The sequence below is a fragment of the Mastigoproctus giganteus genome, chromosome 6 (genome assembly GCF_048544385.1).
Source record: "Mastigoproctus giganteus isolate SK-2022 chromosome 6, ASM4854438v1, whole genome shotgun sequence".
Lineage (NCBI taxonomy): Eukaryota > Metazoa > Arthropoda > Arachnida > Uropygi > Thelyphonidae > Mastigoproctus > Mastigoproctus giganteus.
Window position 1 is genome coordinate 206,606,031 of NC_143580.1, and position 24,460 is coordinate 206,630,490.

Consider the following 24,460-nt stretch of genomic DNA (forward strand, 5'->3'; position numbering starts at 1 on the left):
GACATTGGTTGGCATGGTGGTTAATGACAGTAATCAAGGTAAGCTCCTGCAACAAGATCTAGAAAAATTAGGCAGATGGGCTGAGAAATGGCAGTTGAAGTTCGACAAATGCAAGGTATTGCAGATGGGTAACAGTAATACCAGATTAACCTAACAACTGTGTGGTACTACACTCAGAGTACTGGAAAATCAAAAAGACCTAGGGGTAATTGTTCACTAAGATATGAAGTTCTCTAGCAGTCTTTGAACAATCGTTTTGTCAATCGCATACAGGTATTTTGCTCACAGTGTTAAGGTGTTTATCCTATTGTACTAGACATGGTAATGCCACATCTTGAGTACTGCATAAAAGTCTCAAAGCCTTGTTTTAGGAAGGAAGCTGATCTGTCAGAATGGGTGCAGAGGAGGACAAAGATTGATGAAGGGAACAAAATGGTGGTCTCACCAAGAAAGGCTTCAGTTCTGTAAACTGCTTCACCTGGAGGTACCTGTGAGGTGATCAGACTAAGGTGTTTAAGACTTTGAATGGATTGAGTAAGCTCCATGATGGAATCCTTCCTCTTGCTCAGATTACACACGAAAAAGCATAAATTTAAATTAAAGAAAGATGATTGCAGAACACATGTGCAGAAATTGGCCTTCAAACAGCAGGTTAGCATTAGTAAAGGCTCATGAAGTGAGAAAGCAAGCTTATTTAGCTTGCTTTCTTGCATTCATCAGCCAAAAAAAAAAAAAAAAAAACATCTCATTTCACCCATACACTCGATCCAAATGCTTGTCTAGTTCTGCCTTGAATCTATTTAAGCTATCAACTTCGACAACGACATATGGAAGTTTATTCCAGCAATAAACCACACGCTGGCTAAAGGCAAACTTCCACACATCTATCTTACAACTGTATATATCTATCCTCAATTTGAATTTATGCCCTCTCAGGCAATTATTCTGAGCAAAAGGAAGAATCCCATCAGCATTGAGCATGCTCAAACCATTCAAGGCTTTATACACCTCAATCAGATCACCTCACAGGTGCCTAGTCTCCAGACACTAATTTGCAAAACTTCAGCCTTTTTTCATAAGAAGAACCCTTTGTTCCATTCACTAATCTTGTTGCCCTTCTCTGTACTCGTTCCAGCAGCTCTACATCCTTCCTAAAATGAGGCCTCCAGACCTGTATACAGTAATCAAGGTGTGGCCTGACCATTGCCGTATACAAGGGGATAATCACCTCCTTATCCCTACCAGAAAAATTCCTGTATATCATTGACAAGACACCATGAGCTACTCTTGCAGACCGTCTGCACTGCTCAGAAAACTTCATATCTGCCTGTATAATTACCTCCAGGTCCTTTTCATTATCTACCACTGTTAGTGTAGTACCACAGATATGTTACTCTAGGGTTACTGCTTCCCATATGCAGTACTTGACATTTGTAAATGTTATACTTGTTTGCCTCCTCTCAGCCCATCTGCTCAATTTTTCTAGATTCTGTTGCAGCAGTGTACGGTCGATCTGCCAACCCGCACTGGACCAGCGTGGCAGATTATGGTCCATTTCCCTCAACATGAATTGTTGAGGAGGCTTCCATCCTGCAGTGGGTTGATAATGGCTGCACTTTACTTTTTTTACTGTCATTAGTGTCATTAACAACAATGCTGACCTTCGTATCATCTGCAAACTTGGACATTAAGCCTGATATACCATCATCAATATCATTAATAAATACAGACAATGGACCCAACACTGAACCCTGGGGGACACCACTAATAACATTAGTCCACAAAGAGCAGTGTCCACTGATTACCACTTTCTGTCTTCTCCCACTCAACCATCCCTTTATCCATAGCAGCAATTTGCCTCCAATGCCACACTGCTCCAATTTGTTCAGCAGTCTTCCATGTGCAACAGTATCAAAAGCCTTTCTAAGATCCAAATACAGTTGATTCCGGTTATTTGGGACACCGGTTAATCGGGGCAGCCGTTTATTTGGGGCAAATCTTAAAAAACAGAAACCAATCGAGAAAATAACCAGGGTTTACTTCGCTTAATTGGGACAGCATGCTGTTTAATCGGGGCAGGAGACCGCAGCACTGGAGATTACTCTACGATTGTCTCCGACGGTACCACATGATTCGGTCAAAATTCTGGAGGTCACAACCATAAAACAATAAAAATAAAGTAGCAGTCACCTGTTTGTTGGGCTTTTCTGTTAGTGAAATCTATCATAAACGAACAGTAAACTCGATCTTACTGAATCTGCGATAATACCGACATCTGGAATTCTGTGGGTTATTATGGTGAAATGTGTTTACACTTCCATGAAATCTATCATATAAAAAAATTAATTTTCAGAACCCTCTCTTCATTCCTATTTTTAAAGCTTTGTAACTCGTTACTCCCTTCTCACTTGCGCGTATCGCGTATCGTGTTACTTGCAATTTGTGTGTGTGTGTGTGCTGTGTTCTTTGTTATTGATTGCTTATCTTTTTACTGTTTTAAATTTTAACCCCCCACCCACAAATGTCAGTGAACAGAAAATATGTACATTCGTACGTACATATTACAGTACGTATTAATTATTCCGATTTTCACGTATCATTTAATTTTTTAATTGGTAAGGTAATAAAGGGTAAATTTGTGCTTAATATATCTTTGCTTTTATAGCCTGTGGATAATATTCCTCCTATTTTCGCTAATTAGAATCGCTGTTCCCTAATAGAATTAAAATTCAATTCACAAACGTGATCACATTGACCGGCACTTACTACACATCGTATAGTGAATGGTACTTTACTATGTTGAGTTCGTCGTAACGTGATTTGATTGTACAGTGAACCAATTGTAAAGGGTACATTGTATTTTTAACTATTTACGTGAAACTTCGGATAATTGGGACAGCCACTTAATCGGGCCAAAATGCACTAGTCCCGATGTGTCCCAAATAACCAGAATGGACTGTATGTGATATCAAAATTATTCTTTGCATCCAGTTCCTTTGTGACCACATCATAGTATCCAATCAAATTGGTCAGACAAGACTTCCCCTTAACAAACCCATGCTGTGTCTGAGCTATAAGTGAAGTCTTGTCTAGATGATCCTGCAGTGATTGACTGTTGGAACAAACTTCCATCTGTTGTTGTGAAGTGGGTAGCTTGAATAAATTCAAGGAAGAACTAGGCAGATCATTGGAAGGGACAGACAGGTGATGTGGTAAGTTTTTTTTTTTTTTTTTTGCTGATGCTTTATAAGCTTTCTTTCTTATATCACTTGCCACCATTAATACAAATACTATTGTTCTTCCATTTTCTTATTTTCTTCTCAAGTTAACACAAAATCATTTAGCTCCCAATTATAACTTGGTAAACTTCTAATATTCTGATCTCTAAAAACGTCTTCACGTGTAAATGCAGATGCAAAATATGGATACAGAGTATATTTTCTCTCTAATTTGAAAGTCTTAAAAATACCAAAATATAGATAAGTGCTAAATTTTGACAAAAAAGAGAAGTTGAAAAATGCTGCACTAGTGAATGACCAAGAAGACAAAATATGTTTCAAAAATAATGAATAATAAAAATAATAATAATACATTTGAAATAAACAAATCACCTTATAAAAACATATGGAATTGAATACAACTTTATTCAATGTTTTAGCATGGCTACTGTTACAAATGTAATAAGTAATCCCCTATACTGTAAAATATATTTATATATTTATATATTTGTATTTGTGTTTTGGGCAAAGATTTACAACTTTTCAATTCATTTTAATGGGTGTCCTAATAATCCAGTGGTATGATAATGTGGCATTACTAATTCTAATTTTATTATTATTATTGTGTCCATCTTCTGTTGGATATCAATACAATGGAATTATAAATAAATAAAATTAAGAAAAAAATTAAATTAATAATAAAAGTAGACTGATGCATTCAGACTTTGATCCACCTGTATCTGGGGGGATAACAAATGTTGGGAAAATGCTCTCACACCTCACACTTCCACCTACAAGTACTGACACAATAAGTGTATTGACTATACTGTAGTTTTTAGTGTTTTGCACCAACCTTGCGTAGAAATAAAAATAAAAACACCAAGGAAACTGAACTTTTGATAACTGTGTTTATAATAAATTACAATAACCTGTATTTACAATAAATTTAACTTTACAATAAACTATACATATGGATTATTAAAATCTGCTACATTACAATCAATAAAATGCATTAAAATATACTAGATTAAAAGCGATAAAAATCGTAGCTTTCAAAGGCTCCAGTCTTCTTCTTCAGCGGTGTTTTCTTGTTCTGCAGTACATCTTTAAATATCAGTAGGTTAATGGTACTCCTCACGTGTTTTCATTCACACGTGTTCCGTTCTCTTGCGTTGTGGAACCGGAAGTGGCTCGAGCGGAAGTCATACGGAACCGTTCATCCCTTCTGAGGATAGTGGTCTCAAAGATGGGATGAATCCGCGTACCTCTATCTCTATTAATGTTAATTGTAGAACAAATCCGCAAACTCTCGAGCCACTTACGGTCCCAGAACTTATGTGCCCGATCGGTGATGATAGCATCGTCCGGGGAGATCTGGTGTTGCAAGGTTGGTGCAAAACATTAAAAACTACAGTATGAATATACCCAACCTCAGAGGCCTGTTTGAAGAAGTGTATTGACTCATGCTGCTGTCACCTAGTCCCACTGTCAGCATTAGTATTATTAGCCATATGGTGCAAGGAAGCCAGAAGCTTATGCTGCACCAGCAAAAAAAAAAAATTCCTGAGTTACCCTGAGAGAGAGAGACACACACACACACACACACACACACACACACACACACACACACACACACACACACACACACACACACACACACACACACAAGTAGAAAGGAATCATCAAGAAAGAGAAGAATGATGATATCCAGCTCAGGACCCTGGATGTGCCAAGCCCATACCAGATGTGAGCCCCCAGGGTTAAATGGCTAGGGCTGGAATTCGGACAAGGCAACCTTTTCTCATTCCTCAAAGCAACCAATATCAGCATTCCTGTTCCCATTATAGTGTAGCTACTTGTTTCCAGCTGACAAGAGTGTAACTAATGATCATTTACTACAATACCACACCTGTGAGCATTTGACACATTATGCATTCCAAAATAACATGCCTCTTTCCACACCACTTTATTGCTGCACTGTCTTTGTCCATTTGCAGTCTAGCCAGAGGATTGGATGTTTTCTGGTTCACGGATCACTCTAGATCATATCTAGGGGACAGAGTGGGTGTGATAACTCATAAGCTAAATCACTGATTATCTTCATGGTTATTCAGTCTTGTGAATGGGTATATTGTCATGTAGGAAGAGGGTGCCTTTAGAGAGATTCCAAAAATGTTTGACCTTTAATTGTTCATGAAATTTCAGTAAAAAGAATTAATGGTATTCACCCATAATGGATTTACCCATTTCAGGTATTCAATGAAAACCACTCCTTCTTTCCCCCAAAAATAAGTAGATACTATAATGTTATTAGCTTATGAGGTCCATTGAAATTTCTCATTGCAATACGTGGACCATAGCAACGAACCCAAATTTCAATCCAGTCGCCTAGTGGTTGACAACTTGTTTGAATTCTGAGAAAATTTCTCAAGAATTGTCTTTGTGCAATTAACCCTCTTCCTCATATGATCTACTTTCAAATCGTTTGGTAACCATTTCACTAAAACTTCATACTCAGTCCTTTGGGGCCATACGGTAGATTAATTCACAGATGTGTTCAGTCTTTCCTATGGATTATAACCCCATCCAATCACCATTAAAATTTAAGTCAGAACAGCATTAATGTTTTCTGTTATTAATGCAAACATGGATCATCCAAATCTTAGTTCAGTGATCTAATCAGAATTCAACAACGATTTCTTGATAGTATTATATGATGGCCAATTATTAAGTAATGTCTCCATCACATACTAGTGATTTGCTTTCCAGTCCTTAAAAAAAATAAAGGAAAAAAGTACTTTGTTAATGGCTCTCACCTTTGGTGAAATTATTGGTTTACATGGCTGACTTTCTTAAAAGTAAAATAGTAATAATAGTAATACAGGCATGTGGTACAAGAAAGTAAGCATATGAGCTTATGTAGCAGAAGGCAAAAAAAAATTCACACAACCATTCGCTCCAAAAATTTATCCAGCTCCTTCTTGAATTTATCCCAGCTATCAACTTCCACGACAGATGGAAGGTTGTTCCAGCAATTAACCACCCACTGGCTAAAGGAAAATTTCAGCACATCTATTCTACAACTGTCTTTCCTCGATTTAAATTTATGCCCTCTCAGGTTGTAATCTGAGCAAGCGGAAGAATCCCATCAAAATTCAGCATGCTCAACCCATTCAAGGCCTTATATACCTCAATCAGATCACCTGTGAGGTGATCTGATTGAGGTATATACGGCCAATCTTGTTGCCCTTCTCTGTACATGCTCAAGCAACTGTACATCCTTCCTAAAATGAGGCCCTAGACCTGTACGCAGTACTCAAGGCGTGGCCTGACCATTGCCTTATACAAAGGGATAATCACCTTTTCCCTGCTAGCAAAATTCCTGTATATCATTGACAATACCCCATGACCTGCTCTGGCAGCCTGTTTGCTTTGCTCAGAAAACTTAATATCTGACTGCACAATCACTCTCAGGTAGGGCTGCCATCTGTCCTCATTTTTTTTTTTTTTTTTTTTTTTACGTATAATGGACTGTCCGAAAGGAATTTCGAAAATTTTTAAAATATCTGGAATTTTGACTCTTAAAATTTGAAAATCTCCTGACACTTTTATCATTGGTAAAATTTGTAAGGCATACACCAATCAGCTTTGTGGAAGAAACCCCAAGAATCTACACTTCCAGCTGTAAACAACGTAGACCAGACATTGAGGAGTTTATCATGCGTTCCGAGTTGAAAATTTTGTTCATGCAGTTTGGCTTTTCACACCATTTTTTTTTTTTCTCTCTTTTACTTTCTTGGTGAGTAGACAATTCAAAATAAATTTTCTCTCGTTATTTATTTTACCTGAAATTCTTTCTAATTAAGTGAATTTATTCTAAATTAAAATTACAATTCCACATTTTTTTAAAGAGATCTCACATTTTCTATTCTTCTTTCAGCAGTTCGCATAAACAATAATTTGAATAAGTCCAGCTTCAATTCAATATATTTATTTAAGAGTAAGCATAGTTTTTGTATGCAATATTTCTTAATTATCAGTTGATGAAGTAATTGTCACTTCTTCAAATAATTTTTTATTTCTACTATTTAAATTAAAATAATTCTTTAATTTACATAACTTAAGGTATACCCATTTTGCCAAAAGTGCAAGTTTGCTATATCTCGGTTGCTAACAAGGGTTCAGGTGATTTGGACATCCACATGAATTCAGAGAAACACAAGAACATTAGATTTGAAAAATCTTGCAGCAAGGTAACGGACTTTTTAGTAAATGCCCCTAAAAGGTTTGATGCAAGGTTTGTTGCTGAAGGAACCCTTGCCTTTCAATACAGTGGCACATCACCACAGCTATAAATCGATGTCTTGTACAGCAGAATTATTAAAGTCGACATGCTCTGGTTCAGATATTGCTAGGAGGTTATCCTGTGCAAAAACAATGACTGAAGCCACAATTAACTCTGTCTTAGCAGTGAATTCAGTTGAAGTTGTTAGGTCTCTGCAGAATGTGAAGTTTTTTGGAATTTCCACTGACACCATTAATCATGGATTTCTGAAAATTTTCCCTCTTGTGCCTTATTTTGACTGGAAAAATGATGGCTCAAAGGTTAAGATAATAGAATTAAATAGCAAGTGAGATGAGACCGCAGCTACTATTTTGCTATGTTTGAGACCTTGTGTAAAAGTGGTCTGGATAAGAAATGTATTGCATTTGGTGGAGATAATTGTAACACCATGTTTTGAGGAGTGCGGCTAGTAGGAGTGGGCTGCCCTGCCCACATTCTGCATAACTGTATCCAGATGCAACTGATGTAGATATTGACTCCATTGTTCTTAAGATTTTGAATTATTTCAGTTCTACACTGTACGTGTTGAAAACTTAAATTCTGTAAATTTACAGAGGTTACCTATAAAAAAAAACTTCTGTATCATAGCAGAACATGCTGGCTTTCTCTATTACCTGCAATTGAAAGGATTATAAGTATTTATCCAGCCCTAAGGTCTTTCTTTTTGTCTCAAGATAATCCCTCCAAGATTTTAAAATTTTTCTTTGAAGATGAGTTTAGTGAAACTTATCTTGTTCATTGCCAAACTGTAATGTCAGTCTTCAATTCACATATGAGCATTGAAAGGAATGACAATTCTTTGATAGAAGTTATTGAAGCTCTTGCTTCCGTAAGGGATATTCTGTCCCAAAGAAGTAATGTCAGTTCATTTGCCTCAAAGTGAAGGAAATGTTGGAGAAGTGGCAAGAAGAGGGATATACAGAGAAAAGTGGAGTTTTCAGAAGAAATATCCAGAACTTATATTCATCATGCACTGAATATTTGGACATGGGGTTGAAACCACTGGAAGAAATTTCTTCATTCAGGTGGATGTCTTTAAGAGAATGAATGAACTTGAATGGGACAGCATAGTTTCAACAATTAGGTACCTTCATACAAAAGGAGTGTGTGTGTGGATGATGTGAAGTGCTTTGATTAGCTTTGTAATTTAAAAAAAATTTGTAGCTTGAAATTAATGATACTGATGTTTCTGTTCCTTGTAACGCAAGATGGGCTAATTATTTTAGTCACTGTAAGAATGGAGAGTTTTTCTCAGAGCTATTAATAATTGCTCAGATTTTCTTTTCCATACCACCAATCATGCATTTATTGAAACTGTTTTCAGTGATCGAGATGCAGTGGTATAAAGATAGAAACTCATTTACTGTGGATTCTATTAAGGGACTAATGCTTATAAAATTCAATTTCAGTGATATGCTGTGTAAAGATTTCAATTCATATTTATCGAAAAACACAGATTTACAGAGAAAAATTGCATCAGTGGAAAAATAGAAAAGAAATGTAGAGAACAGCAAATAAATATGCTGAAAAAAATTAAAGTATTTGTTTTACTCATACCATACATAAATTTTTTGTGTATCATTTTTTACAAGTTCAGCAATCCACATAAGAATAGCAAGTGTGAATTCTGTTCATTTAAGGGATTTCAGATATTCAATTAAAATATTTAACATATTATTACTTTGCTAGTGACTGTTATTACCCTATTATCATAATAAACTGTTATTAAAGGCATAAGCATTTTTGAAAAGACTAAGAGAACGTAAGGTGTGTTTTGGTACATGGAAAAGCTTCCTCAAAAGTCCAGATTTTTTTACCCAAATGTCCTCATTTTTAACGTTAGAGAGGTGGCAGCCCTACTCCCAGGTCTTTTTCATTTTCTACCACTCTAAGTGTAGTACCACACAGTTGGCACGTTCCTCTGGGGTTACTTCTACCCATATACAGTATTTTGCATTTGTCAATGTTAAACTTCAGTTGCCACTAGACCATCTGCCCTAAGATCCTGTTGCAGTAGCACACTGCCATTACTGTCATTAACAACCCCACCAACCTTTGTATCATCTGCAAACTTAGACACAAAAATGCTAAATCATTATCATTGATAAATATACAAAACAACAGTGGGCCCAACACTGAACCCTGTGGGATTCCACTAATAACATTAGTACATGAAGAGCAGCATCCATTGATTACCACCCTCTGTCTTCTCCCACTCAACCACCCTTTTATCCATTGTAGCAAATTACCCTTAACACCATACTGCTCCAATTTGTACAGTAATCTTCCATGCAAAACAGCATCAAAAGCTTTCCTGAAATCCAAGTATATGATATAAAACTGATTTTTTGCATCTAGTTCCTTTGTAACCAATCATAGTATACAATATTAGTAAAACAAGACTTTTCCTTAACAAACCCATGCTGTGTCTGAATTATTGCTGCAGTCTTGTCTAGATGATCCTGCATTGCATCTTTAACGAGTGACTCCTCCATTATTTTACCTGGAACAGAAGTTAAACTAACTGGTCTGCAATTACTCGTGTGACCCTTAGATCCACCTTTGTGAATTGGGGATACATTTGCATTCTGCAGTCCGCCGGGACTTCCCCTGAGTCAAAGGATGATCTCAATTATGGCCAAGGGTTTGCTTAGTTCCTTTGCCGCCTCCTTAATAAATAAATAAATAAATATATATATATATATATATATATATATATATATACACACACACATATAGGCGAGATGCTCCCCCGGAAAATTTTTAAAAGATTACCAAATGTGCTCCACACACAAACCTAACTACACAGGTAATGCTTTCTGTTTTTTAATTCGGCCACGAAAAAAACTATATGTTTCAAGAAATAAAAAAATGAATAAATAAACTCACCAACTTGATATAAACGTCCCTCCGGAGAAAATATTGTTATATGACGATCAAAACCAGCACTCGTACCCCTCGCCATAGTACTTTCTCACAGAATTCGAATGACACAGCACTGCCACAAATATGATAAAGTTAAACATTTCGTGGCAGCACTGAGCAACAAAGAAGATGCTCATTGAAATAAATATATATATAAATATAAATGTACATACATAAATAGATTAGAAATGTATACTTAAATACATATTTAAACATACTTAAATAGCTGCTGAAACATTCTTTTAGGTTTTAATAAAATGTTTGTTAATTAAAAAATAAGGTCATTCAAAATTTCCCATTTTCATACAGAAATTACGAGACTATCTTTAAACTTCATGTGTAGTTCATACATATCACAGAATCCTGTATCAAATTTAATGGTTTTTCCAAATTTCGTTTCCCTAGTTATGCATCTGTACATGAAAAATTTGTGTATGAGTTCAGGGGAGGGCAGAGGGAGCATATGCTCCCCTTAACCATGCATATAAGTGTATACGTATAAGTATTCCTCGCAGTGCCGAATTAAGGCACGGACTAGCGGGAATCTTGACCGGAGAGCCATTCTTTAAGGGGCGCCAAATTTTTCAAATCATGAAAAAAATATATGTATATCCTTAGTATAGGAGGCGCCGAAAAATCTTTCTGCCTGGGATGCGAAAATACCCTGGTCCGGCAGTGGTTCCTAAGTCTATTTAAAAAACACTCAAAAACTTGGTCGTCATGGTCCTTCACGATGATACCTGGATACGATTGTGTGTGTGTGTGTGTGTGTGTGTGTGTGTGTGTGTGGTGAATGGCACACTCAAAAAATTTGCTTTAGGGCTACTCATACATTGCACAGTGGAAGTTTTACAAACATCAACAGTGGAGTGCAATTATACAACAAAAAAGGTCAAAGAGATGTTTGAAAAGTTTCTTGACTACACGGCTTAGGGTCTAAGTTTGCAGATGATTCAAAGGTTGGCAAGGTGGTTAATGGCAGTAATCAGTGTGACCTACTGCAACAACATCAAGAAAAATTAGCAGATGTGCTGAGAAAACAAATGCAAGGCACAGCATATGGACAACAGTAATCACAGATTTTCATTTTCCATTACTTCTAGTGTAGTACTACACTCAGATTAATGGAAAATGATAAAGACCTAGATGAAATTATTCAGGAAGATATGAAGTTCTCTGACAGGGCAGACAGGTTCCAGTCGCCAGGACAGCTATGGAGTTTTGACAGGGAAAATGAGATTGGTGTGGGGAACAAAAGGCTGGTCTTTCCAAGAATGGCTCCAGTTCAACAATTTGAAGTGTCTGGAGACTAGGCACGTCTGAGATGATGTAATTGAAGTGTTTATGGCTTGAAACGGATCGAGCAAACTCAATGCTGATGCCATTCTTCTCCTTGCTCAGACTACACACATGACAAGACATAAATTCAAACTGAGGAAGGATAGTTGCAGGACAGTTGTATGAAAGTTTACCTTCAATCAGTGGATGGTTTATTGTTTGAACAAACTACCATCTGTTGTTGTGGAAGTGAGTAGCTTGAATAAATTCAAGGAAAATTTTAAAAACTAGACAAATTATTGGAGGGATGGACAGATGATAATGGGAGGTTTTTTTTTTTCTTTTAGTCTGATGCTATATAAGCGTGCTTTCTTTCATCAATTGCCACTACTAATACTAAAACCAAATATTCTTAGGTATTTATCACCTCAGACCTCCGAGGCCATGAGGATGAAAGATATGGAGGAAATGGAGTTTTCAGAAGCTTCCATGTTGGTCCTAACTTTAAATTCTGCCCATTGAAAGAAGCTTCTTTAGTTCACACCAGTGTCAAAAGATCCTAAACATGTTTGCATATCCAGGATATCTCTCATTCCAAATGCCAGCTTTTCAGAATCTAAACCAGCCTTGAACTTTCCAGAGAGCAATTGTCTCAGTTTCGGTGATAAAAAAAAAATATAATAATAAATAAAATCATAATAATAACAATTCCTCCTGTATAGCTAACAAATATTCTGAACTTCGATCGGTGACGTCAATCGAACCTATGCCTTTTTTACATGGTGTTAAAGGACAGCAACAATATCCACTGAGCAATCTGTAAAAGCAGTGTTTTTGCAAAAGATGCTAAAAGAGGAGTAGGAAAGAGAGAAAACTAAACTGAAACCAATTACACTTGCTTCAAAAAATGTAGTAACTCTTTTCGCGATGTATTGCTATCAAAGAATTGTTTATCACTTTAATCTAATGATCTAATGACAAATAAGCCATTCACAAATTATATAATGAGATTTTTAACTTTTGGAACAGCCACCGCTCCACAACCAGAAGCACTTTATAACCACAAATTTGGCAACCCCTCTTCCATTTATAACGTAAAGAAATACTCCAAGTAAAGTCGCATTGTCCAAGAAAATAATAATAACGTTGATACCACGCAATGTTTACATGTTTTTGGAAGCACATTAGCAGTTATTATTATTATCATCAGCCATATATCTTGCAAGGAAGCCTGAAGCTTATACTGCACCAGCCAAAAAAACATTTCTGAGTTACCCAGAGAGAGAGAGAGAGAGAGAGAGAGAGAGAGAGAGAGAGAGAGAATCAGAAGTAGAAAGAAGTCACCAAGAAAGAGAAAAATGATGATATCCAGGTCAGGGACCCTAGGTGTGCCAACCCATACTTACCAGATAGTTTAACTTCTTAACAGAAGTTAAACTATCCCCCGGGGTTAATTTCTGCACTTATACTAATTTGCCGATGTTCTGCGTCTAGTTGGAAACAAATATAAACCACAAACGATTAACCATCAGCTCTATGATTATTAGAATTAGAAAAGGAAAATTGATGCGAGGAAAGAAAACTTATTCGGTATCAACAAAAATAAATAAATAAATAAAAAAAATATAAATTTTATTGCCCTTTCCTTCTAAAAATTTCTACAGTCATTTAAATTTATTATTTAAACTACCAATTTTAAAAACTCTGAGTGGAAATTCATTACAATAATCAAGTACTCTCTAAACAACTTCAACTGTAGATTTATTCCTAATCATACATTTTCAATTTAAATTGTCCCGTTTTGCGTTTTATCTGAGAAATAGTACAGATTTCATTAGCAATTAGTTTGCCCATTTATTGATTTCTGGTCTTCGATCTGTGCAAAAACCAAGCCTGATTTGATTACTGTTCAAGGTATGGCCCATGATATATGTTGGAGTTGAGATTTTCTACGGCATGGCCCAATTGACAGCACAGTATCTGATAGAATTTTCATGAGGTCGGTTGACATACTTATAGTTAGCACGTTTTGTTGGAGATTATTGGCTTGGAAATCTTTGAATATGTGCCCCTCCTCACCGCAGTGTCTGCAGACTGGCTGTGGCCTGATGCATCTGAAGGATTTGTGCTCATACCCAAAGCAGTTGTAACACTTGATGACTTTGTGTATGTATATTCTTGTTTGGTTGTGGAGGATTCTTCTGACATTTGGGGGGCAGCTGTAATCCAGTTAAGGCTATTTTTTGCCATTGTCCTTATGGAGGACTGCACTCTGACCTGGCGTTCTGCTACCTCAGGCTCCAGGAAGCCGGCGAAATTTCTAGTGATTAGCTCACAGGCTGGCTCCACAATGGAAAGAGAACCATCAACGTCGTAAACGAGGATGCTGGGTCCCCGTAACTTGAGAATCTCCGCCTTCAGGCCTATATCCTCCAGACCTTCACACTGTTGGATTTGCTCTACATCTTCCTTGGAGGCTGCCTCGACGATGATGCCGCGATCTTTAATTTTCCCAATTTTCTTTACTCTGATGTTGTTAAGTTGCAGGCAAAGAGATTTCAGCACTTCCATTCTAACTGCCACCCCGACTCTACCGTGGCAGCTCCAAATATGTACTGATAATAACACATACACTGAGTAATCACTAAATTATGACCACCTAAACTTGATACTTCGCAGGTCCTCCTTTTGCCCTCAGTACAGCAGCTATCCGACTTGGCATTGATTCAACAAGATGTCGGAAGCGTTCGAGAGTATGACCAACCAAGCTGTGTGTAATGCGGTCAGCAATGCAGGTATGGAGGTGATTGGTGATATGCCTTTCTATAATGTCCAACAAGTACTCTCTAGGATGTGCTCACGTTGTTTCACATGCACTAGGGGTAGTCTGCTGGTATAGCCCATTCGTGCGAGCGTGCGACACTTGGTCATGCGAGATATTGTTCCGGGTTGCCCATGTTGTACTGGGTAGTCAACTTTTGAACAGTGCTGCGCCTATTCGACTGTACGAGTCGTCGGACCCGGCGCTCACCTCTAACATCAACCTTTCGCTGACCTTTGTAGTTTTGCCGTCGGGTCGTTGTTTGATCATTTTGACGCCAGGACTGGCGTCAAAATGATCAAACAACGACCCGACTTTAACTTCGACGGCTCTCTAACACCCCATCAGTTCAGCCATTTGGGAAATCGAGGCACTAGCTAGTCGAGCACCCACAATCTGTCCTTTATCAAAGTCTGATAAATCCTTCCTTTTACCCATCACGCTCGGAATTTTACTACCTACTGAACCACTGACACCTTATCTATGATACGTAGGTCGACTAACTCCGCCCTCTCGTACCTCACGTGGTCAACGGGTCGCATTCAGTTTTCATAGGGGTGGTCATAATTCATTGATCACTCAGTGTATATGACAGAACAACAAGAACCGGCCTTTACCTTGGAGGAACTACAACAGGCCACCAACTTAATTCGAAATAGGAAATGCCTTGGCCCAGATCTACTGGAGCCAGAAATCTACATACCCCCATAAAAAACAGTCATTAGCAATGCATATGCTGCTGCTTCTGCTTTCTCAAAAATTTGAGGGGGGGGGACATAAACGAACACTGAAGAGGGAAATTGACAGGATGTGTCAAAGTGCTTGTTTACAACAATGTCCTATGCACAAAAATTCATAAATCAATAGCTGCTCTGAGACTGGGATTTCATTTGTTCCACCATCCGTTCTACAGTCCGGACATCACCCTACCAGTGATGATTTCCTCTTCAGAAATATGAAAAAACACCTGCTTGGGTTTCAATTATCAACTAGTGATGATATCAGGGAAGTTGTAAATGTCTTCTTCACAGCCATTCTGGCTGTGAAGAAGACATTTACAACACATTTACCACAGTACCAAACTATCAACCACAGTACCAAACTATCAACCTCGTCTTTTACCACATTTACCACAGTACCAAACTATCAAACTCGACAACTGTGAAAGACAGGACCGCGCCGTATATATTGGTCACCCGTGTTCAAAGGAAAAATATGTCGCCCCTGAACATTGTAATCCCCCCCCCTCCAAAAAATAAATAACATTTTATTGTAATAATATTTTATCGATATCAGAATTTATAAATAATATTTAGATTTTTTATTTTATTTCCTTATCACGCTTTATTCATGCTACACATATTTGAACATGAAAAGGTAACATAAAATTAAGATAGCTATGTGGAAAAAATTTTATCGAAATTTGATATGTATGTTTTAAATGATATCACTTAGTTTTGAAAAAAAAAATCGTGAAAACAGATATTAATAATAATTGTTGTAAAAATACATAAATATATAATAATAATAATAATAATAATAATAACCTTTATTTATATATAAACATAATTACATGTATAAAGTTCAATTCATGTGTTATTACATATTTAACTTATAAAATAAATTGAAATAAAATGAATAGATATTAAATAAATTGAACTTTTCGGACTTTCAGTTCTGAAATTTTTTTTATCACGTCGTGCATATCTAAACTTTCAGCTAAATCGTGTTCTATCGAGACTAGTGTTAAATTATCCAATCTGTCTTGAGACATTGTACTACGAAGATAATTTTTAATTTAGAAAATGATCTTTCCCCGGTAGCTACACTCACTGGCAATGTAAGAAATATTCTTAAAGCAACCACTATGTTTGGAAAAGTGGTGCATAAATTATTTAAAAAAATATACTCTGATACTTCTGTTATTCTCAAATCTCGTCGAGTGGAGTCCCACAGGGTTCGGTGTTGGGTCTACTGTTGTTTTGTATATTTATAAATGATATTGATGAAGGTATATCAGGCTTAGTGACAAAGTTTGCAGATGATGCAAAGTTGGTAGAGTTGTTAATGACAGTAATGGCAGTGTGTTACTGCTACAGGATCTAGAAAATTTGGCGGGCAGATGAGCTAAGTGGCAACTGAAGTTTAACCTTGACAAATGCAAAGTATTGCATATGGGTAGAAGTAACCCCAGAGAAATGTACCAACTGTGTGGTACGATACTTAAGGTGGTAAAAAATGAAAAATACCTGGGAGTAATTGTGCAGTCAGATATGAAGTTCTCTGAGCAGTGCAGACCACCTGCCAGAGCAGGACATGGAGTTTTGTCAATGATATATAGGAATTTTGCTAGCAGAGATAAGGAGGTGATTATCCCTTTCTATAAGGCAATGGTCAGGCCACACCTTGAGTACTGTATACAGGCATGGAGGCCTCATTTTAGGAAGGATGCAGAGTAGCTAGAACGAGTACAGAGAAGGGCAACAGATTGATGAGAGGAAGAAAGGAGTGCGCTTACTAAGAAAGGCTTAAGTTCTGCAAGTTGCAGCATCTGGAGACTAGGCACTTGCGAGGTGATCTGATCGAGGTGGATAAAGCCTTGAATGGTTTGAGCAGGCTCAATGGTCACGGGATACTTCCGCTTGCTCAGATTAAGAACCTGAGGAGGCATAGATTAAAATTGAGGAAAGACAGTTGTCGAACAGATGTGCAGAAGTTTGCCTTTAGCCAGCGGGTAGCTGATTGCTGGAACAGACTTCCATCTGTTGTTGTGGAAGTTGATAGCTTAAATAAATTTAAGGCGGAACTAGACACCATTTGGAGAGACAAACATTTGAGTGAAATGGGAAAGATTTTTTGTTTGTTTTTTTGGCTGATGTTGTATAAGTTTGCTTTCTTGCATCATAGTCTGGTGTGCAAAACGTAAGGACCAAACTATTTCTAAAGGATACAATCACAAAATCAAACGAAACAGCCTGTGGCGATTTGCCTAACTGTGGCCGTTCAGTAGAAAGCTGGTGCACATGCAAAAATTTGAATTGTGATGAGAGGGCTCACATAAACAGATAAAAGCAGCAGTTTAGCAGTATATGTGCAATTACCGAATGGTGAGCACGATTGTTACAGATCTTATTGGTTTCATATAGTGCTACAAACAACGAAATGGCCAGTAGACAGCATCTGGATGATTTTACCGGGGTCGAATAATTGGGAAGCTCGAAGTGCCAGGAGTGTGGTGCAGAGTTCGATGTCGCCCCTAGCATCGTGTCACATGCGTGGTCAGCCTTCAGAACGACAGGTACAGCTGTTCGAAGGACCAGTAGTGGTCGTACACCAAAAACAACGCCAAATTATGATCGCTATATACTCCTATAGGCCAAGAGGGACGGACACCAGACTGCTGGATTCATTTGCACAGGACGCAGGATATTGCAGATTTTTGAGGCCAGGGACTCCACAAAGGTGGACTGTTTGCCCGACAGCCGGTAAGCTGTGTCCCTTTAACACCTGCCCATTGGAGACACCGTTTACAGTGGTGCATCGAACACAAGGACTGGACAGCAGCGCAATGGGGTAAGGTACTCTTTACTGATGAGAGTAGATTCAGTTTCAGCAGCGATTCTGGACGTCAGCTGATTTGGCGAGAGGTTGGCACACGGTATCACCCAGCAAACAGCACTGAAAGGGATCGAATTGGCGGTCGAGGTGTTCTCGTCTGGGAAGGCGTTATCTTGGATGGACGTACACAACTCCAGATACTGGAAGGCGGTACTGTAACCGGGGTACGCTACTGCACTGAGGTAATCCTTCCCCATGTGCGTCTGCTCCGATGTGCCTTTGGCCCTGAGTTCGTATTTATGGATGATGACGCCACACATCATCGCACTGCAGCTGTTGATATGCTTTTGGAAAGTGAGGACATTGTTCGTATGGATTGGCCTGTCCGTTCACCCGACCGATCTAAATCCTATCGAACACATATGGGACGCTCTGGAGAGGTACCTAGAAGCATGTCCACACCCACTAGAAAATGTTCACCAGCTGAAGATGGCGCTGACAGAGGGATGGACGATGTTACCGCAAGAACTTATCAACAACATTGTTCTTAGTATGGACAGGCAGTGCAAAGCCTGCACCGACATTAGGGGTGTCCATATTTCCTACTGAGGACTACCTCTTCCCTTTGTTCCATCTTTGGCAGTGATGCATCTGAATCATGGCAGCCAGTGTTATGTTGCCATTTTTGAACAAAGTCCCTCTGTACCGTTTTGTTTCCGTTGTTTTGTCGGTTTTGTTTCCTTCTTCATTTCTGTACCTCACGAAGTTCCTTTGGTATGCTTTTCCCATATCCAGGCCACTCCTATGAGATGCTACAAGTGAAAACCTGACTGGTCCTTGAGTTTTGCACACCAGTGTATGGCTCAACTAATGTTAACTCGGTAAATCTACAATTTTCTTGATCTGAGTGCCAATGAAATCGGTTATCCGCACTTGCTTCAGCTATTGTGCAAGCTACAGAATAAGGGACGCGATATTAGTGAGGTCGATGCGAGCGACATTGACTTCTTGCAATGTCGACGGTAATGAATGAAGACGCTGCAACTTGTGCGATTCTGACATAATTACATCTACAATCTTCAAGAAGATTGTGGATGTAATTTGCGTCCACAATCAAGAAGATTGTGGACGCAAAATCGTGACAAATTGGTTTTACTTCAGTCCGAAATTTAGTAGACGCCGCCAAAGATATTTTCACTTAAAAAAAAAAAAAAAAAAAATCCCTAAACCACGTTACAAATACAGCAAATCCCGGGTTGTCTTTTTAATTCTAATGCTTGATAAGATGTGCAGAAATAGATGCGCAGAAATTCGCCTTTTGCCAGCGGGTAGTTGATTTGCTGAAACAAACTTCCATCTGTCATTGTGGAATTGATAGCTTAAATAAATTCAAGGCAGAACTAGACAAACATTTGGAACGAATGGATCAGTGAAATGGGAAGGGTTTTTTTTTTTTTTTTTTTTTTTTGGTTGATGCTGTATAAGTTTGCTTTCTTGCATCATATGCTTCTACTAATGCTAATATTTCTTAGTTGGTAAAAAAGGAGAATTTGAACTGAGGAAGGAGAAAACGGTTTTGCTCAACGTTATCACACGGCCATTATAACCGTTGTTGCAACTTTAAGAGACCACGAACGTGTGAAGAAGTCTAATTGAAATGTTTAATTAAAACTTTCAATTTCCCGACACAAAATGATTCATCGCCCCACCATTGTAACACTCCACACCAGGCACGAGCGACACATGATGCAATCAGTGTCCCTATAGTGCGGCCACGATGTTACTCGCACACGTGTCTCGTTTACGTTTTAATTCGCTATATCTCAGCTTCTATCAATCCGATTTTAAAAATCAAAATATTTCTTTTGTCATTCTCTACTATATTCCATAAAAATTTCGACATAAAAAAAATTATAATTCAACATGCCGAATACTAATAGATTACAAGGCATATAGAGCATGTATACGTGCAATGCGACCACTAAAACCACCTCCATTGAGCACAAAGGAGAGATCTGTAAAAACTTTGAAAATATTTTTCAATTGTAAAACAATTGAAAAATATTAAGCCACTGTAACATTGAAATAATAAGCGTTTCAAAAGATTCTAAAAAACTTTCAGTATGCATGCTTGATACACACAAGTTTTTCAATACTCTTTTTTTTTTTTTTTTTTTTTATATATATCGATTTTTTGATTTTTAAAGGTTTTGCTGAGCAACAAAAAAGAAGGCACACTAGAGCAACAAAATTGACTAAAGTTAATAGTCTCTATGCCTTTATAATATAGTATTGATATTTTGGCATAAGATTACAGTTTTCACTCCTAGATGTGGCTTATACTATAAGCATAAAATAAAATACCTCTCAAATAAAAAAAAATACAGAGTATTTTTGTTTCAAAATACAGTATTTTATTTAAAAATAGTTTATGTTTGTACTTAACAAAAATTATTTGAGTGGCTGCCAGCCTGTGTATGTTCTCATGAATGACACTCGGGCAGCAATCTCAACTCCAGCCACTGATAAAAAAATAAAAAGGAATACACTCATATGGGGGGGGATGAAATTTCATCTTATATCGCTGCCTTGGAAGCTCAGACCGAAAAGTCGGCCCTTTCCGATTATCATGTATCAAAAAAAATGTAGGAAACGAGGTAGAAAGCACAGTATTGTATACAGCTACATTACAATAGTATTCTAAACATGTAGCGAAAGAGTTATTCAGGTGTGTCATCACTTTCTGAAAAGCATTTCGAATTGACATGCCTCAGTTGTGCTTCGTTATTAAATACGTGGCAGTGGTCCATTGCAGTGTTGCCAGACAATACCCGTTATTCAAACGAGGGCATAATCTTATTTCTCTTTCTAATGTGAGTGTTTCGACAGTTTATTTATTTTATTATAATTTAAAATATCATAAAAACTTTTCGCTATGCCCATTATTTACGCATTTTAATTTCTATTTAGGAGATAACTTTCTTTTAAATTTCTTTGCGTTTCTGTAGGTTAAAATTTTTTAGATTTTTCCGAAATCGACACACTCATCATTCAACTACGGTAATGGAAGTCCCCAGGGGTCTGCATAATTTACACTGTGGGTCCTCCATTATCGTAGAAAAGTTATGGTTTTGTGTGGGTCAATCAACAGGGTACCGCAACACACCGTAACGATCCCTCACACTTCCCTTTTTTGAGATCTAATATAGCCGTCCTGGTTTGTGACCCAAGGGGCTCACATCTAGCGAGTATGGGCTTGCCACACCCAGGGTCCTGAGCTGAATATCATCATTCTTCTCTTTCCTGTGGGACAGATAACTTGTATAATAAAGTTTCGAGACTTTAGGATTTCCATAATTTTTTTTTTTACATTATGTGTTCTCTCTCTCTCTCAGGGTAACCCAGATTGTTTTTTCTTTTTTTTTCTTTTTTTTTTTTTTGACTCGTGCAGCAAAAACCTCAGGCTTCCTTGCACCATATGGCTAATAATAATAATAATAATGATAACAATAATAATAATAATAAAGATTTAAAAAAAATCTTTCAGAGTTCAAATATAAAAGTTGGACTCCAGTTTTCAGCATTATGTACTTTGCAGATAGCACTTTTACATATTGTATTAGATCGTATTTAAATTAAGAGAGGAGTTGAGGGGAAATCTTCCACACGCAGGTTTCATTCTGCCACAATAGAAGTTCTAAAGTCAGTCCAAGTAAAGTGGCGCCTCCGTAGCCAGGTGGGAAGGAGCAGCCGTGCGTAGCACACGCTTCTTGATTAGACCGGGGTTCGAGCCCGTCACCACCAAATACGGAGGATGCGGAAAGGTCATTCAGGGAATGACCACCGCATATCCCGGAGCAATATGGCCTTAGTTGCTAATGCTCCTAAAAACCAAGCAACAAACCAAGTAAAGTGAAAGTCCAGTCAAGCAAGACGTTCAAAATTTTTGTCTTGTCACGATATAGTTCTGTTACAATACTACTGTATATAAGTCCAGTCACTATTTAAGTATATCAATGTAACAACCCAAAGTCAGTAAAGTCCAATTCAAGTGAAAGTTCCATCAGAAAAATATGTCCAATAATTTGTATATCCTGCCACCCAAGCCGTTCTAACCATACTGTCGTAATACAAGTTGTCACAAAAGAAGTTCTGAAGTCGATCAAGTGCAATTCAGGTGAAAGTCCAGAAAAGAAAAACATGTCCAAAATTTAAGTGTCCTGTCACAATACAAGTAGTGCAGTCACTATATAAATATCTCACAATACAAAATCCTCCCCTCCAAACCTTCATGTTTAGCCAGGGATCAAAGACCTAAGTTCTTCTCTTCTCTTTAATGCACGCGTCACAAATATATTCAATGCATTAAAAACCGGTTGAGATTGAACAAAATTTGATTTATTATCCCGTGCTAAAACATCTGTAGTACGTTGTAGTTCCAGTCGATAGTCATGATAAAAATGACAATCAAAAAGTATGTTAACAGTTTCCTCACAACTACAAAGGCATAGCGTAGTTGGAGAAAGGCCCAATTTGAAAAGCTTACTATTGATGCTTCCATGACCTGTTAAAAGACATTACAAAAAAAATATGACAATGGCACATAAAATGATGCAGGGCGTGGTCATATATTAAACAGTGAAGCATGTGTACGAGGTTGGTGAATGTCATGGAGGCAGTTATCTTGCACTGCGACGAACGTTGGCCTGCCTCCCACGTACGCGCTCTACATTGTCAACAGCAATTGTCTGATTCTGCCCAGTAACCCATTTATGTTCCTTCCATTTAACGTTTTTTTTATATTAATGTAAGCTGATGATGGGCCCTATCGTCCTGATATAGCAGAGGTATGATTGTAAATTGTTTAGTATTTTTAAAATAATTTAGTTTTTTGTAAATATTTGTATAGTTTTGTTATTATTTGTATAATAATAACATTATACTAATATTACAACGCACTGATCAAAATCTAATCAGAAAATGACCTATGTAATTATTTACCTGCGCATTTGTAATGACAATTTCATCGCCCTCTTCTCCCATTGGCTCGATAAGTGACGAAATTTCCCCGTCCTCTTCTCCCATTGGCTGGAATAAATATCCCTAGGAGGAAAACTTTTGTAATCTATAGATAGACATTAAAAGTATTACTCCTGTGTATTACTCCGAAATCCAAAGGTGGTGCACTTGCAATACCCTTCACAATGCTGCTGGCGCCCATAATCAATACAATGAAATTATTCGTTGTATTGATATTTACTCTTAAGTTATGAAGCCTAGCTATTCAGCTAGGCTTCATAATTTAAGAGTAAGTGAAGTTACAAATAATTTAAACGAACTGTAATTATCATCGTTCATAGCTTCTAGAAAACAGTAATAAATTGGCGCCTCCGCAGCCAGGTGGGAAGGAGCAGCAGTGCGTAACACACGCTTCTTGATTAGACCGGGATTCGAGCCCGTGACCACCAAATACGGAGGATGCGGAAAGGTCAGGAAAGGAATGACCACTGCATATCCCGGAGCAATATCTGAGCAAGAGGTTTAATGCTCCTAAAAACCAAATAACAAACAAACGATAGTAATAAATTCAACTGTCATTAACAGAAGCAGGTTGGTTTCATTATGACAATAAGACCTAAAATAAACATTAGCATTAGCAAAGGCACATGAAGCAAGAAAGCAAGCTTATATAGCATCAGCCAAAAAAAAAAAAAAAAAACCCTTATTTCACCCATCCACTCACTCCAAATATTTGTCAAGTTCTGCCTTGAATCTATTTAAGCTATCAACTTCTACAACGACAGATGGAAGTTTGTTCCAGCAATCAACCACCCGCTGGCTAAAACCAAACTTCCGTACATCTATCCTACAACCGTCTTTCCTCAATTTGAATTTATGCCCTCTCAGGCGATTATTCTGAGCAAGAGAAAGAATCCCATCCGCATTGAGTATGCTCAAACCATTCAAGGCTTTATACACTTCGCGGGTGCCTAGTCTCCAGACACTGTAATTTGCAAAACTTAAGCCTTTCTTCGCAAAAGCAACCATTTGTTCTGTTCACTAATCTTGTTGCCCTTCTCTGTATTCGTTCCAACAGCTCTACATCCTTCTTAAAATGAGGCCTCCAGACCTGTATACAGTACTCAAAGCACAAAGTGTGGCCTAACCATTACCTTATAAAGGGGATAATCACCTCCTTATCCCTGCTAGAAAAATTACTGTATATCATTGACAAGACACCATGAGATACTCTTGCAGACCGTCTGCACTGCTCAAAAAACTTCATATCTGCCTGCACAAAATACCCCCAGGTCC

The 24,460-nt window shown here is 37.7% G+C and overlaps 1 protein-coding gene across 1 annotated transcript in view; it reads right to left on the reverse strand.

The window, feature by feature from the left end:
* The window catches only part of LOC150084905 (proteasome subunit alpha type-6-like), a 67,137-nt gene extending 56,545 nt beyond the window's left edge, over positions 1-10,592 (reverse strand). Inside the window, exon 1 of the mRNA XM_090375632.1 lies at positions 10,453-10,592. Within this exon, the coding sequence (XP_090231758.1) occupies positions 10,453-10,528 (76 nt within the window). The 5' untranslated portion in view covers positions 10,529-10,592. The remainder of the gene's footprint in view (positions 1-10,452) is intronic.
* Between the last annotated feature and the right edge of the window lie 13,868 nt (positions 10,593-24,460).